The sequence below is a fragment of the Peromyscus maniculatus genome, chromosome 6 (assembly GCF_049852395.1).
Source record: "Peromyscus maniculatus bairdii isolate BWxNUB_F1_BW_parent chromosome 6, HU_Pman_BW_mat_3.1, whole genome shotgun sequence".
NCBI lineage: Eukaryota > Metazoa > Chordata > Mammalia > Rodentia > Cricetidae > Peromyscus > Peromyscus maniculatus.
This window is the reverse complement of record NC_134857.1, coordinates 11795220-11814787: the sequence shown is the minus strand read 5'-3', so window position 1 is coordinate 11814787 and position 19568 is coordinate 11795220. Positions and strand designations below refer to the sequence as shown.

The following is a 19568-nucleotide window of genomic DNA, read 5'->3' as shown; positions in this document are numbered from 1 at the left end:
GTAAGTGACCCCTTGCTCTTCTAATTAAAAATTCCATGATGGCCACATTTCACAATGCAGATGGAAAGAAAGAGCAGCTCATGTAGCTAGCCAGCTCAGAGGTCCCCAGGAATCCATGTGAGCTGTTGGAGAGGGCCTTCTATTGAGAAGGAGTCACAGAAACTGAGAGCATCCAAACACCAGGGAGTGATCACTGCGTGCCTGGATTTGTGCTGAGCATCACATCTAGATGAGGTTATTTCATTCCTCCAGCCCACAGAGCTCATGCTGTTCCCATCTTGCATGAGGAGATAATGACAGCTCACCTGGGTTGTCTTCCAAGTGATATCCAAAGAAGTGAAGCAAGATTTGTCCATGCTCAAGGACCCAGCCCCTGCAAAGGACAAAGCCAGGCCTCTCCTCCCTGGAGTCATGTGCTCCAAAGTTTTGTGAGCATGAATCCTATTTCATAAGATACATTTCCCTTCTTTCTAAACCACATTCAGCAAGTTTGGGGGTCACCAGGGGATCATCCGACCTGGGAAAAGTAGTGAGGCATCTGGTCCCTCCTCTTGCTGGATCTTAAGCAAGCAGGAGCCTGTAGTGCTGGGCTAAGGCATCCAGACACTTGGGCTGGGACTAAGAAACTGTAAATTATTTGTGGATTTCTGTGCCATACTGAGGGAAATGTTTCAAAGGGCAGGGTAGATGGAACTACAGCAGCCAAACTGAAACACAAGAGTGATTTGTAAGGAGAAGTCTGGGCTGGAGGTGGGGGCAGGGGCATTGGAGTGTGAAGTGCTGCATGTCAATAGCCAACAGGAACCTCTTGTTCATCAACATATGGATAATGAACATGTGATACATTGACACAATGCAACTGTATTCAGCTGCAAAGAAAAATAAAATTATGAAAATTTCAGGAACTGGATAGATCTGAAAAACATATTAAGCAAAAGTAACCCAAACACAGAAAACCAAAACCACAAATTGTCTCTTCTGTGCAGATCTTAACCTGTTATGTATACGTGTGTGCATGTGTGCATGTGTGCGTGTGTGTGTGTGTGTGTGTGTGTGTGTGTGTGTGTGTGTGTGTGTAAAGCCTAAAAAACTAGAAAGGAGATCAAAAGAGGATAAATACAGGTGATGAAGAAAGACAGGGTAGACAAAGGGGGCACATGGAACACAGGAGAAATGGGGGGGGCTTACAGGAAGGGATTAAGGAAGCAGGGGTTTTGGAGAGCTCCGGGAGAAAGAAAATCCACTAAAGCAAATCGTCTGAAAATGGCATAATGATATCTATCTAATACCTTCTATGCTAAATTTAAAATATATATATTTTAAAAAGAATAGGTCTTATGTTAACCATTCTTGCCACATTTTTTTTAATAAAATACCCGAAACACTTGGTACTATTCAAATGATAATTTTTGTTTAGGTGAAATAGATGAAGATTAATAAACTATAAAATTGAATGTATTGTGTCCTTTCAACATAATAGCACATATGAGGTGCTGTATGGCTTGGAGCATCTCTAGAATATTAAATACTATTCTTGTATGTGTGTGCATCTTAAGTTATGGTTCAAGAGTTTCAACACAAGAGGAGCAGAATTCTAGTAGTTCTGAGCCTGGTTTTCTTGTTATCCACCATTAGGAATGAATGCTGAGCACTGTGCACTTGACAGACTATAACAGTGACAAAGTACTGGAGCTAAAGAACCTCAGGGAGAAAATACTTATTTTTCACATAATTACAGCAGTTTGGGCCTGTTGTTGGAGAAGGGGGTTGATGGAGTACTCACACCGTAACACCCTCGGGCTACTCCCTCCTCTTCCTTTTATTCCAATTGGGTCTCCAGGCTGTAGGATGGTGCAGGTTAACTCAAGTCTTTCTCCATAGTTGTTCTCCTTTGAAAAAGACCCTCAGACTCACCATGAAGTGTACTTTATAATCTCCTTGGTTTCTGTGGATAGTGGATGAAGTCTTGAGTTAACGTGTATTGTTTGACGTGGGAATAACCATACAAAAGACCCCAATGCCTCAGACCTATGGAAGTAACAAAGCCTTCCCCAGATGTGGCTCAGAAGGATAGCAAAGTCTTACTCTGGTCCAAGTATGAGTGTTTACCAATGGCTGACTGGTGTGCACAGAAACTATCAATTACTTCTTCCTCCTTCAGGATGTTTACAGCCTGAGACTCCACTCTACACAGATCTACTGAAACAAGCTAAGCTGTTCCCTTGCCCACCTGTATACCATAACCTGCCTCCTTGTTCTGCTGCACATAATAAGGTATAAGTAAATGAATGCACCAAGCTTCTGGGTTGCTGTTGCTGTTGGTGCCCTTCATCAGGGAGAGCATAGCCCACCAGATCCTAGCTTTCCATATGTCTGTCCTTTCTTTATTCCCTCATTGTCCCCAGAGATGTTCAGAGCACAGTAAGTTTTTCTTTATCAACTCAAGTAGAAAGTCAAGATCAGCCACCACATTATGCACATCATGATGGCCTACAAGAGTCCAAGCCATACCTACATTGAGTTTCTCCTATTAAATGGCATTAAGAGAAAAGCAAATCTCCAGCCAGTGTTAAAATTGGTGATTTAGTTTTGAACAAAGCAGTTTTAAAAATATGACAAACAAAAGAAACATTATTGCTTTTCCCCACTGTAACAGGTTCCTGCCATATAGGACAGCACATGATTCATTAATGTTTTTTTTTACTTTGTGTCATTTTCCAGATCATGAGAACATTGTGCCTCCCATTTACACATGTAAATGCATTTATGCATATAATCATATATACATTCATCCTTTACAAAGCATAATATTAAGAAAATGCTTTGTAGCTGAAAGTCTATACTGTTTTGGAGGAAGGATTCAATCTTTTTATTCTTCTCTTGTTATAATCATTGCTTCTTCACACATTCTGGGTTTTTCTGTTGTTTTGTTGTCGTTCTGGTTCTGGTTTTATTCCTTCAGCTGTTCTCAAAAGGAGCCTGAGAGCTTCTCTCAGGGTTGTTGCCATTTTGAACAGGTGAGCAACTCCACATGCATGTGGTATAGTAAACGCTCTTGTTGATTGCATTGTGACTGGTGGTCTTTGGGGACTTTTCGCAGGCCCTAACATAAATGTCTCTCCACAGTGGTTGAGAACAGTTATTAATTGTTCAATAAGAGGCCTAGAGCATACAAATGTAAAGAGGACCAAACATTCCATAGTGTGGGTCACATGAACGATAAGATCTGTCTTTTCCAGCAAAGATAAAGCAGAAAAGGCCACAGAAAAATCCCAGTTCAGCTAGCTCTTCGGCACTCCCTAACCCTGTGACTTTGAACAGATCACTGAACTGATGGAAACATCTGCTTCTGCACCTGTGAAGTGAGTACTGTAACACAGCCCATGTCAGAGGATACTCCCCCACCTCCCAAGACAGCATTGTTCAAAATGTGAAAGACTACATGATAACCTTTTGGGAAATCACTCTTAACACAAGTAGAACTCAAAACAACCAGGTTCTAGTGTGTTTTGGTTCAATTATCTTAATCTAAAGGAGTTGGAACTCAGGGGGGATCATTTACTATATGTGGGTGGGTGGATGTGGGCAGGAGAGGCATCTGTTGTAGGTGGAATTTGTGTAGTCTACATTAATTATCCTTCAGTGCTCTACTTTGAGGCTGCCCACTTTCATTGAAATAAGCCTCTGGGCTCCCTTCAAAGTAAGTCCATATCCCACATGGAGCAGGTGGGTGGAACCCATAGCACTAAGTTGAATCCCTTAAATGTACCATCCTGATATTGGGTCATCAGCGCCTCCCTCCCTCCATGTGGTGTGGGAAAGCTTTTCTAGAGCATTGGCACAACCCAAGGAAACAGACACACGGTTAAACAAAGTGCAGCTAAGTAATCTGAGTTACACAGTGTAGTTCACTTTTCATTATCTAAATCAGTAGGCTTACAGTTATCCTCAGAGGACCAATAGAAGGCAGAAGACAAGCTCAGATGACTGCTGTTCTCAGGTCCTCTGATTCTTCTCCTCTTCTTTCATCATGGCTTCACCAGTTCTGGAAGTACTGAAAGAATAGCCCACCAATAATGCCTGGCTTACCTTTGCTCTGACCACTCTGGCCTTGGATGGTGAAACCATCTGGACCCATCTAACTCTACCACGTAGGAGCAGCTTCTTCACTGGTCACGAGACCCATACACATCTCTTACTCTCTGACACAGAGGCCAAGAACATGGCGCCATTACTACTAATATATACTGTTATTTTTTCCCTCAGTAAAGAAGAATATATGTCCAACAAAATCAGGAAACCAAAATATAAAGCAAGAGGACCTTGCATTTTGAAAGAAAATGTAAAAGCATATTCGTGGAGACAGTTGTAGGTATGTGCAAGTGAATAACACAGCATCACAACTAAGCTGAAGGAGAGTGTGTAGCTGCTTTCATCCTCTGTTTTGCGCGCCTGGCTCTGACAGTCACTTAAGCGCAGTTAAACTCACCAACATTTTTTGGAAACTTCTGTGAGCTTGAGGGTAGTATCTATCTTCTTCACAGCTGTCCCTATAGCATGCAAGCTCTTGCATTTAGGGAGTTTTCAGTAAATATTTGTGGTCACCAAGGTTGTTGTTCACTGTTCTAAAGTGTTCCTGTGAGAGCCCACCTCAGCTCCTAACAAGTGGTCACTTAGACAAATTCAAAGTACCCTCAACAGGATCTAAACGTTGACCTCGGCTCCTACAGAATGTGAATTCCTAGAGGATAGCATCTTTCCTGACCAGGTCACTGCTGTCTCCGATCTTGGCACCTAGCTGATAATCTGCATATATTTGTTAAAGAACCAACTGAAGAACGGTATTCTGCAACTGATTAGACCCAGAATGTGGTCATCAGCCGATCCTTAAATGCTTTAAGCTTTGGACTTCCTTCTGCTAATAAGAGAAAACTCTTACTCATTCTCGGCCTGGGCATGGTGAAGATGAAGACATGGCACAGTGAAGTTGTCAACTCTAATGTGTGTTTACTGTGGTTTAGAAACGGTCAACTTTAATCTGTGTTTACTATGGTTTAGAAACAGTTGGTAGGGTTCTGGGTGTTGCTCACTATGCTAATTCCTGGCTTGTTTCTGAAGCTACTTTTCACCCTGATGACCAATTATCAGGGTCTCTCACTGTCAAGAAAGACTACAGAGAGAAGATAGTTATGTCCAACAGGGTCTCCATGGTTTCAAGGTACTACTCAGGAGCCTTCAGTGAGAAGTCTGTGCTAATCAGTTACTTCTACCCTTTCTCATCAGTGGGCAAGAGGTGATACTTTGAACTGATTCCCAAGACTAATTCTACCTGCCATGGATTTAAACATGGAATAAATAACTTCTATTCTTCTCAACCAGGCCAAGGAATTGCTCAAGCATCTTCATTCCTTGGGATATGTTTGCATTTCCAATATCCTTATTGAAAGTCTTCAAGAGGAAGATGCCATCTCTTGAATATAATCTATGTTACATACTGCCATCAAAAGCAGAAAATACTTACTGTTGGTCTGGAACTGATCCATGCACTCTGTATATACTGAGCCACTTAACACTCGCTGTGCAAGAGGGACCATGTGATGTGCCCTAAATGAGGAATCTATGATACAAAGAGTTTAACTGAAGTACTGAAGGTAACATAATAAGATGGAAGTGGGATTCAAACACAGTGTACTCCAGGTATAATATAGAAAGGAGCTCTGGAAAACTGTGCATATTGCCTCACTATAAATAAACCACAAAAGCAGTACTTCCTAGAAAACTGCACATGAGTAAGTCAGTCCTCTGTGTGTGTGCTTACTGTACTCTAGGGACTAGGACGTCACCAGTGGGAATGGCGAGTAGAGACCAGCCCCAGAAAGGTACTCGACAAATGAGTATGGACGTTAACAAATACAGTGAGCCAGTCACCAGAGAGCAACTATGAAAGCAAGGGACCAAGGGCAAAACAAGACAGGTCTCTACAAAAGAATAACTCAATTCAGGCCTAAGTTATGTAGATGGAGCACCCATCCTTGGAAAAGCTGTCCAGACATTAGGGAGCTAACTTGTGCTAACAAGGGATGCAGCAAAATGAATAAAGATGGGGGCAGGAGCTATCAGAAAAGCAGTACAGGCCTTCGGATGAAGCTAATCTTTTTTTTTTTTTATTGATTCTTATTTAAATGAATAGCATTTGGAGAGTTCCAAGTATAGAAATGTGGTCAACAAGCAGCTAGTGGCCAGATGCCCACCAGAGAAGATGAGCACAACCTGCTGGGGCGGGGGTGGGGGTGGGGTGGGCGCGAGTAGACCCGAGGCCCAGTCAGACACAGGCCCATTGCCACACTAGTGCCCCATCACGCCACACCTTCACCTGGCCCCACACCTGCCCAGCAACCACGATGAGGGGTACAATAAGCATGGTAAAAATGCCTTTTAGACATGTGAAAACGGCTTGGTCAGGATCCCCACCACACCCAAGGCTGCACCTGATAACCAGAACCCAGTGACATCAGTCACTCAAGGCAACCAGACACAGTCCTAGAACCTCATGACACCCACTGGACAGTATGTAAGCAGACATCAAGAGCAATGCTCTGTCTGCTCTGCACATCTGGAGAGATGCCACCTTGATCTGCCCTGTGGCTGGAGTCTCCCCCAGGATCCTGACCCTCTAATCAGAGACTTCTGTTAGAGACTGGACCTGACCTTCAGCTAAGAATTGATGCAGGTGAGCAGCCTTGGGGAGACAGGCTCAGGACTTCAGAATTAGGAATTTGGAGTGTGAGCCCTGCATGATGGCCCTCAGTTTAATGAAATACGACTTTTGTTGTGCTAACTATGCATATCGACCTTCCTGCCCAAGATGAGGAGCTACAGGGAAACTTTCAAGAGTGACTTTAGGTCAACATAAGATGGTGGTGGCCACCAGCTACTGCACAGCAGCTCTGAAGAGCCTGAGAGACCTGTGGAGGCTCTGAGGGCAGACTCAGCTACAGCAGAGGAGTCTGCAGAGCCAGGAACAACAACCCAAAAAGGCATGTCTTATGGGAAGGTGCTCTTAAAAGGGGACTCACGAAAGTGCAAGGGAAGATGGCGGAGCAGATCCATGAGTGGAGAAGAGTGATGAAATATCGTGGGCAGTGGAAGGTATGGTGCTGGGCTACAGCAGACAAAGAACGCAGCAGTACTGAACAGGGCAGGTCCTCAGCCTGAGGGCCAGCTGCAGCATGGAGACACCACTACTACCTGCCCCGCTGGGAGGAGGGCACGGGACCACAATGCTGCCTGCAGGCTACAAAGCACAACAGTTGTGCCTGGTGAGTCTTGGGGAGGATGGCACCAAGGGTAGGAAGACATGAGGTAGTCTGGAGCTTGCTGAGATCCTGCCGCCGGTGCCCTGCCTAGCCAAGATCACCCTGACCCTGGGCAACAGCAGGGTATTCAAGATGAGTCTCTGTGATGGTCCAGTATTGATAGTGTTTCAGAAACCAGAAACTGTAGCTGGGGAGCTTCTCTCTGGGTCCCGCCAAGCCCCCACAGTCCGACAGCTCACTTATAAAATAAACATACAGACGCTTATATCATTTAAACTGTTTGGCCTAATGGCTCAGGCTTCTAGCTAGCTGTTCTTATACCTTAAATGAACCCATTCCAGACCAATGATTCATTGCAATGAGTATTTGCATGTAAAGTTGTTTGGGTAAAAAAATATACTGAGTGACACACTGCAGTTTCCAGTGCCACTATGATGGAGAGGTGGGGAAGATGGAGGAATGGGGTAGCAGGTGTGTGGTGGAGAGGTGGGGAAGATGGAGGAATGGGGTAGCAGGAGTGTGGTGGAGACTGTGATGGAGAGGTGGGGAAGATGGAGGAACGGGGTAGCACATGTGTGGTGGAGAGAGATGGAACTAGCACAATGGCAGTGGCAGGTGTGGGAGAAGTCTACTGTGGAAAAGGAGCATGTTGTTGCTGAGTAGAGCCAGCAGGGTAGCATCCAGCAGCAGGGAGCTCATGCCAGCTCTGCCCCTGAACTCACAGCCCAGGCGCCTGGTCACACTGGCTCTGAGAAATGCCTGGATGTCCAAGATGGAGAATGGCTCATTTTCTGGATTGGGACTCCTCAACAGTCCATGGTCTGTCCTGCCCCCAGAAGCTGTGTTGACATTCGTGGTCCATGCTACAGCTGAGGGGTGTGCTGGTGTCTGGTCCATGCTGCTTCCCTAGGCCATGCTGATGCCTATGCTCCATGTGGATATCCACACAGCATCTAGCAGCAGCGTGAACCACAGACCTTGGCATGATCTCTGGTGGCTGTACAGACCACGGATATTCACACGGCCTTCAGCTACAACACAGACCATGTATTTCAACATGGTTTCAGGCAGCAGCACAGACCATGAACATCCATGCAGCCTTTGGTGGTAACATGGGCCACTGACATCAACATGGCCCCTGACTACAGCAGGACCACAGACAACAACCTGGCCTTCAGCTGCAGCATGGACCATACAGTTTCCATGTATGGTCAATGACTACTCTATGGATAGCATGATTATACAATATCCCAATACCCAACACCCATCCTGCCTGTCTTAGTTAGGGTTTCTACTGCTGTGAAGAGACACCATGACCACAGCAACTCTTATAAAGGAAGACATTTAATTGGGGTGGCTTACAGTTCAGGGGTTTAGTCCATCATCATCATGGTGGGACATGGAGGCATGCAGGTAGACATGGTGCTGGAGGAGTTCTGCATCTCGATCCACAGGCAACAGGAAGTGAACTGTGTCTCTGGGTGTAGCTTGAGCATATGAGACTTCAAAGCCCACTTCCTACAACAAGGCCATACCTACTCCAACAAAGTCACACCCCCTAAGAGTGCCACTCTCTACAGGGGCCACTTTCTTGTAAACACCTGCCCTGCACTGTGCTCCTCTTTCCAAGATTTCTACGATATCCCACAGCCCTGAGTTTCAATATCAGAAACTGAACACTTCAGGAGCCTCCAGTAATGCAGCTAGTGAGTCCAGCAAGTGGATTTTTTATTTCAATTAACTTCAATTTAAGTGATCATGGGTAGCTAGGGGCAACCATCTTGGACAGCACAAATTTGAAACACTTTGCTAGCACAGAACATTCTATTAGACAGTGTTGGCTCTCAAAACCATTTTGATGAGGCCAGCTGAGGCATGAGTATTGAGAAAGCAGAGAAACAGCCCAGAGCTGGCTCCTGAGTTCTCTTAGTATTTAGAAGCTTGGACCAGAGAAAGTCTGAAATAAGAAGCAGTAACTTTGAGGTTAAATTATCAGGATGTGTGAAACCAAAAGAAGAGTGTTCTCAGAAAGGAAGAGGTGGTCAGCTGTTCAAAACTGGCCCACTACACTAAGTCTTACAAAGAGAGGTAAGGTGGTGGACAAAAGAGATTGAGAAAAGAAAGAATAAGGAGAGAAGGGTGGGTATCAGGAACTTCCAGTAAGAAGTCTGTGCTAATCAGTTACTTCTACCCTTTTCCATCAGTGGGCAAGAGGTGATATTTTAATCTGATTCTCAAGACTAATTCGACCTGCCATTGATTTAAACATGGAATAAAAAATTTCCAGTCTTCTCAGTGGGACATTCATAAAAGAAATTTAAATGCATTGCCCCAAAGAAATTTGATATTTGCTAGGGAAATTTTTTTTTAAAAACTACAATGCACTTCTGGGCATAGTGGTACACACTTTTAATCCAGCACTTGAAAGGCAGAAGCAGGTAGATCTGTGAATTCAAGGACAGCCTGGTCTACATAGTGAGTTCTAGGAAAGCCAGAGCTATATAATGAGACCCTGTTTCAAAAAAACAAAAAAAAATAAAGTAAAATAACATATACAATAGAAGGCGCAGACTTACGTCTGTCTTCGTGTAAGAATGTTACTGCTTCTATTCCGGCTCCGTCACTTACAGTAGGCTGTGGGTCTCCTTCTTCCTCAGAGATCGTTGGTCACCAGTACCTGAGAGAGGAGGGAGTAGGGGTGGTCAGCAAGGTTCAGACATCTTGTGGGTATGACGGAAGAAGCCCTTCAGGAGAGGGTTTCAGTGTTACAACTCAGATTTATTCCAGAATGAGGGGGATATATGGGATGGGGACAGCAGCTGGGCATCACCTGACTTCTGCTCAGCAGCATGGTCCTACCACACAGCTGAGAGCACAAAACCCAATTAACACATGGGGGCATGCGGAGAGCATCTACAGGGATCTGTGTCAACCGTCTTGCTTGAGATCGGTCAGGCATCCACACTAAGGACAGCTTCCAGATAGGGTCAGACCTCTGAGCCTAGAGACACTATCCAGGTAGGGAGGAAGCTGGAAAGGGAGTCCTCTATTTTGTGCTGAGCTCAGAGAGCTGTCTGGACATGGTGAACTGCAACCTTAAGTACAGGGTACTCCAAAAGTAGGCCTCATCTATCTTACAAGACAGCATCAGTTCTCTGTTCCCTTAGGATAGCAGTGGTGTGGTACCTCTTAGACACTCCAGTGATGATACTGAGTTGGCTATTGATACCTAATCATCCTGAGTGCTCAGGGAGACAGCTATGGGCTCTTTGACCATTTTCTTACCTTTACATCATGCTTCTACATATGATGGACCAAACTACAGAAGAGAAAAACAATTGTTTCTCAATTCATGTATGCATGAGCTATGGAAAAAAGAGTGAGGAAGACCTGAAGTTGCAACATGGGGAAGTTATGTTAAACAACATAAATGTTCACACTTGTGTTTATATGTGTTTTTTTCATGTATGTGCATTTACATGTGTACCTGTGTATGTACTAGTATGTATATGTATATGTAGTACTAGTAGAAGCCAGAAGAAGGCTTCCTGGGTGACGTGGGTGCCAGGAACAGAGCTCTGGTGCTCTGGAAGAGTAGCAAGTACTCCTTTTGTTTTTGTTTTATCAAGACAGGGTTTCTCTGTGTATCCCTTGGTGCCCTGGAACTCACTCTGTAGCCCAGGCTGGCCTCGAACTCACGGAGATCCCCCTGTCTCTGCATCCCGAGTGCTGGAACTATAGGTGTGCACCACCACTGTCTGGTGTTCTCTTAACCACTGAGTCATCCCTGCCAAATACAACCTTTAAAACCGAGTCCATTTTCCCCCTTGTCCTGTGTTTGCTCATCTGTTCCCCTTGTTTACGTTTCTTCCCTCAAAGGTCTTTAGACTGTACACCAGGACCTCCGGGAAGTTAGACTAGATACCCTTGACCAGCTCCTCTGCCGAGCACAGCACCCCAGGACACTAATGGAAGAAGACAAATACTAGAGGACGACGAAGTACATTTTTGAATTACTTTTATAACTGCTTTATTCTGGCTAACTACCACCAACAATAAGCTCAGTGGGCCCAACCTGTGCCTGGGCCCACGGGAGCCTAGACTTCCACCTCATGAGGCTGTAACAACAACAACAACAATAATACTGACATCTATAATTGGCCACATGCAGAGAATGAGAGACTGTGGAGCCCTCAACTCTAAATGAGACAGCTGTATCACACCCTTCCCCCTGAAGCTCAGGGATCATTTCCAAAGAAAGAGCTGAAAGACTGTAAGAGCCAGGGGTGGATGTCGGCAGACAAACAGTACTTGCTGGGCATGTCAGCACTGTTGTCCACATGATAGCACTTGTAGCTGTGAACGTATGCACAAGACTTAATCAAGATCAAGCCAATCAACATCTCTTTGTGGATGGGGAAGAGCTCACAATCTCACCTGTAGCTGGCCAGAGTTGCTAGCAGAGAAAGTCAAGTCTCTGGGGATGTGGACTCCAGAAGGCTACCTATCCTCCAGTAATGGTCCACACCCACGCTCATCCCATAACCTGGTGAATTTTTTAAAAGGGGCTTTGGAGCTAGAGAAATGGCTCACAGTGGAGAGCAAGGGCTGCTTCTGCACAGGACTCAAGTTCAGCTCCCAGTACCCACATGGCAGCCTCAACCCCCTGTAGGTCTAGTTCCAGGGCATCCGATTCCTCTTCTTCCTCCACAGATACCCTGTAGACACTGGGTATACACACATACGTGCCATCAAAGTACTCATACATAAAAATAAAATAAATCTGTATGAAGTTGGGAGAGAAAGTGGTAGCTGTGGGGATAAGGGAGGAATTGGTGGAGAAGGAATGGGGGATGGAGGTTTGATTAAAACATATCATATGAATATATGAAATTCTCAAAACCAGCAATAACAAAGAAAGAGACCTGAAATCTCTGCCAGGATGGTGCAAGAGAAAGCCAATGGGAAGTCAGTGTGTTCAACTGCAGTATAACAAAGCTCTGGCTGACAGTATCATCAGGAAACGCTGGGAAGCCAGATTTCCACTGTCACCTGCAGTAACAAGGCGCACCCCTCATTGGGGAGTGGTCAGAGGAGGTGTGGTGGAGAGTTAAGAATTCACCATTTGTCCATCATTGATAATGGCTATTTCTACCATGGTGCCCTAAATACCACACTGGGAGCTAGAAAGCCCATGCTTACCCAGCTTTCCTGAGAAACTTCCCCTATCCTGGTGTCAACAGGAGCAGAATCGGTGACTTGGGCTTCAGTTAACACTGGCAATAAGGAGCAAATCCAGTTATAACTGTAGACTTCAGCATCCCTATCTGAACTGATAGAGCAGCTACGCTGAAGCCTCAGGGAAACCATCACTTCAGAATCTCTAACGAATGCATGGGCATCTAAATACAGAGCACAGGATGAAAGCAGGATAGAAAACAGGGAACAGGGGAACGGAGCGGGAGGCTTCTCCACCTTCGGATCTGGTGAAGCCCCTCACCAGCTGAGTCAAGAATTTCTGCACAGCTAACATTTGCTGTGAGGGTTGCCTACATGGAAACAACATCTGTTCTAGATAGGATTATTCTATATTAAAAATATTAAAATAGGAGTGAACCATGCTTCAGGCCTAAGCACATACGACCTTTGGGTGTGGCCTTTTTTCCTTTTCCAGATGTAAACCTAGACTAGGAATGCCACAATCAAGATGACAAACTTCATTTTCAGTAAGAGACTTGTCTTAATCCTCTTGTGCAACCTTGTGCTCCGTGGTTCAGCCTTATTAGATTGTATTCCTACCCAATGCACCTCAGGAAACACCTCAAGATCTCAGTTACTGAAAAACCAAATTCCATAGCAACCCTTTAAGATCCAACTTCAGAAGCCACCCAAATTATACACACAGCGACGGTTAGGCACTTGGCACAGCTCTCTAGAGAAGCACGTCCACGCCTACTGTGTATCCCTCGTTCCCTGCGCTCTTTCTACTAATGCCCATTCTTCAAGCTGCTTAAAATCTCGGATAAACTCCACCTTGGCTTCATAGTGACAGTTCTGCTGTTCCTGTCTGCCACAGGTCAAGAGTCCCAGCTTCCGCTGAGTTCTCTGCGAAGACCTCCAGCTGCCGCAGCATCTGCCTGCAGGTGTGGCTAGTTCCTGCTCTTGCTGCTGCTGACATAATGCTCTCTACTGTTTCCAAGGAAAATAGAACTGCTTGTAAACATAACAAAATGCATTCAAGGTTTGGTCCGCCAGAAAGGAAAAACACTAATCAAAGAAATCAGAACTGATTACATAAAATGTGTTTATGGGTTGGGAGACTCAATATAGCAAAGATGTCAGTTCATGTCAAGTACTACACAGGCTTAATTCAATCAAAATCTTTGGACAGATAAAGTTTATTCTAAAGGTTTTGCAGAAAAGCAACAAAACTAAACATTTTCAGAAAGAAAAACAGAGTGGAAGGAATAAGCCTTCCAATGTCAAGATTTGTCATATATATGTCTATAGCAATCGAGACCTGGTGGTATTGGTGTGGTGGTATTGTGTTCTCCAAAATATTGTGCATCATAATAAACTTATCTGGGGTCAGAGAACAGAACAGCCACTAGATATAGAGGCCAGAAAATGGTGGCACACACACCTTTAATTCTATCACTTGGGAGGCAGAGATCCATCTAGATCTCTGTGAGTTTAAAGCCACACTGGAAACAGCCAGGCATGGTGACTCATGCCTTTAATCCCAGGAAGTGATGTCAGAAAACAGAAAGGTATATAAGGCGTGAAAACAAGGAACTAGAAGCTTCTGACTGGTTAAACTTTTAGGCTTTTGAGCAGCAGTTCAGCTGAGATTCATTCTGGATGAGGACTTAGAGGCTTCCAGTCTGAGGAAACAGGATCAGCTGAGGAATTGTGAGGTGAAGAAGCTGTGGCTTGTTCTGCTTCTCTGATCTTCCATCATTCACCCCAATACCTGGCTCCAGGTTTGTTCTTATTAATAAGGACTTTTAAGATTCCTGCTACAAGCTGGGTGGTGGTGGCGCATGCCTGCAATCCCAGCACTCGGGAGGCAGAGGCAGGTGGATCTCTGTGAGTTTGAGACTAGTCTGGTCTACAGAGCTAGTCCAGGACAGGCTCCAAAGCTACAGAGAAACCCTGTCTCGAAAAACCAGAAAAAAAAAAAAAGATTCCTGCTACATATTGGTAATAAGACGACACAGACCAATGCTATTGAACAAAAAAAACTCACAAATAAACCCACAGACAGATGTCCAACTCACTTGGACAAGACCTTGGGTTTGATCCAATATGCAGCAAGAGGTAAAGATGCTTTGCCATCCAGCCTGACAGAACTGAGTTCCATCCTCAGGACTCAGGTGGTGGCAGGAGAGAACAGACTCTTACAAGCTGTCCTCTGCCATGCACAGGTTTGCCAAAGGATGCACCCGCACCCCACAACAAACAAACAGACAGACAAACAGACAGACAGACAGACAAACAAATAAATAATAGAAAGGCAAGATAAAACAAAGCAGAAGGCACCAAAGTCTAAAACTGCGGAAGCAGTTGAGCGGAGGAGGCGGCGGTGCTGGGACAGTGGACAGTGGCAGTTCCCAGAGGGACGGGGAACCTCAACCAAGGTCTTACACTTTATTAAAAACAAAATCACTCAAATGGAATTACAGACATGAAAACAAGTGTAAAACCATAACATTTTGGGGAAGTGAGTGATACAGGAAAAAATGACATGAAAACAAGGGCTATGTAAAGATCTCAGATGCCATGTCATAAAAAGAGATATTAGTACATTGATTTCATTCAAATTAAAACATTTTGCTTGGAAAACTCCCACTAAGAGGATGAAAGCTAAGGAGTAGGAGGAAATATTTGCCAACTATACATCCCATAAAAATCTAGTATATAAAATGTGTTAATAAACTGTCAGAACTCAAAGAAACATATAACAACAACAACAAAGATCCAATTATAAAGCGAATCAAATGGGGCAGGAAGACAGCTCAGCAGAAAAAGGATACAGCCCACAAAGGAAGCAGGTAAATGCAGCTGCTTTCTTAACAGAAAGTCACCAAAGAAGATAGACAGATGTCAAGTCAAGGACAACATATTTGGTATCGCTGGCCTTGGAAAAGTCTAGTTCGGGGGCTGGAGAAAGGGCTAGTGATCAGGGCACTGGCTTCTCTTTCAGAAGAGCCAGGTTCGATTCCTAAACCCCACATGGTAGCTCACCACTGTCTGTAACTCCAGTTCCACAGGACTAACACCCTCTCTGGCCTCCCTCCACGGGCACCTGTCATACATGTAGGCAAAACACCCATACGGACAAAATAGTAATAAAATAAAAAATTACAATTGAAACCAAAATGAGGTATCACTACACATTCTTCAGAAACGCTGGATTTTTTTAAGTCAATATCAAGTTTTGGTGAGGTTGTATAAGAAAATGAGGACACTCAATCATTTTTGCTGGGAAATATATAACCAGCATATAACTCCACAACAATATTTTTCCAGAGAAAGATGTTCACACAAAGGGTATTTTTAAATGAAGTATATAGCAGCTCTATTCTTAACCGCCAAATATTGGAAGTATTTCAGACATATATCAAGGACCCGTCAGCAGCATGTGTCTATACCGTATCTACACCGTGGCATACTAGGCAGCAGGGAGACCTGCCGACACACAGAAGTGGGGCAGCTCTGGAGGGAACTGTGCTGAGTTCAAAAAGCAAGCACAAAGTCTGATAATGATGATTTTTATATGACAACTTGCCTAGATCATAAACGTCCAAATGTTCAGTCAAACATTGTTCAGAATGCCTCTGTGAAGGCGTCTTTAGATGAGACTTGCATCTCCACTGGCAGATCTCGAGTAAAGCTGGATGTTCTCTTAGGTTTTAAATCACCACGATTAAGATGGTAGAATCACTACAACTAGAGAAGAGGGGGATTGCCCGGACTGAAGAGTCTGGAAGTGTAAGAGGAACATGGGCATGGCTACAGAAGACAGGCTGGGGATCCTTGTGTTTCCAGGGGTGAACTGGACCTTGGCCACTCATGCTAATAACCTGGTCATGATCTACAGCCATGGTCTTACATGATGTCTGTTAAAAGGGGAACCAAGGCAAAGTGCACATGGGCTCTCCATGTTGTCTCGAACTGCATGAAGACTGATAAATGCCTCAAAAAGTTTCATCTCTTACAAAGTGGAGCAAAGTGCATCTGCTTCATTTTTATGGGGTCCTGGAGGAAGCTCTGCATCACTACTCAGATGACTGAACCTCTAGCACCTGCAATTGTAAATGTGTCTGTTACCCCAGGTTAGCAAGCAAGAAAGTGACTTGTCATCTCCCGTCCCTAGTTCTCCTAAATGCAGTTATATGCAAGTACCGTTTTCTTTGAACATCCAAATATACCTTGAGTTTTTTACTTCTCTTTCTCCCCTGCCATCAGTTCTGCAGTCAGAAGCAGGCCTGAATCGTCACAGCGCGCTTGTAAATTGTCTCTCCCTTTCGTTGATGCTCCCATCCAATCCACCCTGCACACAACAACGGGGATTATCTTTTTGTTCTGTTTGGGGGTTCTCACCATTTTTTTTTGAGACAGGGCTTCATGTACTCTAAGTAGTCTGGAACTCCCTAAGTAGCTGAGGATGATTTTGAACTCCTGACCCTCCTGCTTCTGCTTCCCGGGCATGGGGATACAAGCATGTGCCACCAGAGCCAGAGTTTCTGAGGTGCTGGGGATCATCTCTAACCGAAGCTCTGTGCAACCAGGCAAGCACTCTGTCCACTGAGCCACATGCCCAGCCATCAGAAAAAAGAGCTCCAACACTGACTGTAACCGTCAGGTATGGTAAAGAAAACAAACAAACAAAAAACAAAAACAACAACAGAAAACCCAACAACATAAAAAAGAAGAGCTCCAACAGAAGTACTCTTAAAACAAACAGTGGATCATAGTACAGGTGATTTCCCATTGCCATTCACGTGGATTCTAGCCACTCCTATGGTCTACAAGGTCCTGCGTGTCCATGGCTGCTGTCGGTCTCCCCAGTACTGTGACAGACAAACCGGAGGCAGTGGCTGAGTCCTGAGCAGGAAAGACAGCCTCAGAATCGGACCTACCTCAAGGGGACCTACCTCTCAGGGCACAGAGCAGAGGAAGAGCTCCCGGATGGCCGGGGATGCTAGAGCTCTGGGGACTTGCAGGCAGGTTTCATGATGTGATTTAACTTTTAAAATCAATCTTGACTTCCACATCAAGAAAGTGCAGTTGGACCAGAGGACCAGGGAGGCCAGGCAGGGGGACCCACCCTTCAGGACTGAGCTCTTCCCGTGAGCCCTTGCCCTCTTGGTTTGGCCAAGCTTGCAGGGGTGCCTTTTGCCGTTACGGGCACCTGACTCCATCGGAGAGGAACGCAGCAGAGGAATGCTCTGGGCCATTTCCTCTCATTTATAGAGAAAACAAAAACTAAAGCTAACTCCTCTCCCTTTACTAAAAGGGTAAAGAGGGAAGTGAGGTCATCATTTACAGTTCTTGGCATTTCCTCTCTTAATTAATGATGTAATCAGAATGTGACCCGAAAGGTTTAAAAGTGTAAAGCCAGGTCTGGGGAGATGGCCTAGTGGGTTTGAGCATATGCTCTGCAAATATCAGGACTTGAACCCAATCCCTGGGACCCAGTACTGGTCGTGCCTGCCTGAAACCTCTGCACGGGGCACTAAGACAGATGGAAACAACGCAAGGCTGCTTTGGCAGTGCAGCAGGGAATCTCTGAATAATTATGAGCACTCAGTGAGGAGACGTCATCTCAGGGCAAAGTGCAAAAGGCCAGGTTTCATTTCCAGACTTTATCCCACAGAAGCCCACAGCTCCTCAGCGCCCTGAAGCTACATCAGCCGCTCAGCATGAGGCCCGTCTGTGGTCTGAGTTCCCCTGCCAAAATCAACCTGTGCAGTATGCTCCCTCCATCCTCAACCTGCAGGTAGTTTCAGCCCACCCCCAGCTGCTGAATAGTCGAGATGAGTCGCATCTCCAATGGGGGAGGAGCTATGTCCCGGGGCACCAGGCTGGAGAAGCACAGTGGTGGTGGACCCCAGCCACAGCTACACAAGGAAGACAAACGCCATTACTTCAAAGCAGACTTCAGAAGACAAAGGCAGAAAAGCAGCGCAGGGCAGCTCTCCTTCCTGACAGCAGCACCGGCGTGCTTTGTACTGAGCCAAGTCAGCCAAGGCATCTCCTCTCAGGGCCATCCGTGGTGCTGAGGACAGGACTCCTGAGCCCGCACGTCATGGGGCGCTGTAAGGCCTGGCGCCAAAGACGAGCGCCACCACCTGGAGCACTCGATGGTTAAACCAGTCAAGCCCCGAGAAGTGCTGACAGAGGCAGGAACTCTGTAAAGATTAATGACACGCTATCAACCCTCACGCGCCTGCCTTAGGAGACTCTCAGCAGGTTGTGTCCTCACTTTAAGTCCTCGCAAGATGGGGCTGCGTCTCATCTGCCGCATGTTAGAGAATACAACCATGCTGAGGTCCGCTGAAGTTTGGGCTTTGAATTTAATTATTTGCTTCCTAAAACTGGTTGCTTCGCGTTTTCACCTTCCAGAAATGAGGGCCTGAAGAGTGGGTAAGAACACTTGTGAAAACCGGAGGGCCTGGGTTCAAGTCCCCAACACACATAAAAAGTCTGTGCCTATCATCCTGGCACTGGGGTGGATGGGGTGAATACCAGGAGCTTTCAAGTTTTCTGGGGTCCTGTCTCAAATATCGAGGTAGAGAGTAATAGAGGGAGATACTCAGCATCAATCCCTGGCCTCTGCACAGAGGAGTACACACACATGTGCATATATACCACACATGCAGGGATGGAGATGAGAAATGAGGACAGGAGGGGAATGTCAGGCAAATCGAGTGCAGTTCCCACCCTGGTTCCTGTCCTTGCTGTTGCTTCTCACAGCTCCTCTGCTGCTCCCCGTGGTCTCTGGGGAGCCCAGGCTGCACAGCTGCCAGTCAGTGAAAGCCAAACTAACTTGCTATCTCCTCATCATTTCTGGATCAGATGCATTGGGGATTCCTAGAAAGAAACAGGCTGAAGACATAGAAGCCGAGTCCATTGAGAACCCAAGGCTATCATACAAGGTGCACTCTCTCCCCCAATCAGGGTCTCTCTGTGCAGCCAAGGCTAGCCAGCAACTCTCATGTAATCCAATGGGCCTCCAACTCACAG

General features: G+C 45.5%; 1 protein-coding gene across 3 annotated transcripts in view; it reads right to left on the bottom strand.

Moving 5' to 3' along the window:
- The window catches only part of LOC121830097 (uncharacterized), a 35186-nt gene that overhangs the window by 14999 nt on the left and 619 nt on the right, over positions 1–19568 (bottom strand). For all 3 annotated transcript variants that reach the window (XM_076573948.1, XM_076573951.1, XM_076573949.1), the window contains exons 2-3: positions 9893–9993; positions 306–4054 (exon numbers count right to left, since the gene is read on the bottom strand). In XM_076573948.1, coding sequence (XP_076430063.1) covers positions 306–413 — 108 coding nt within the window. In that variant the 5' untranslated portion in view covers positions 414–4054; positions 9893–9993. The remainder of the gene's footprint in view (positions 1–305; positions 4055–9892; positions 9994–19568) is intronic.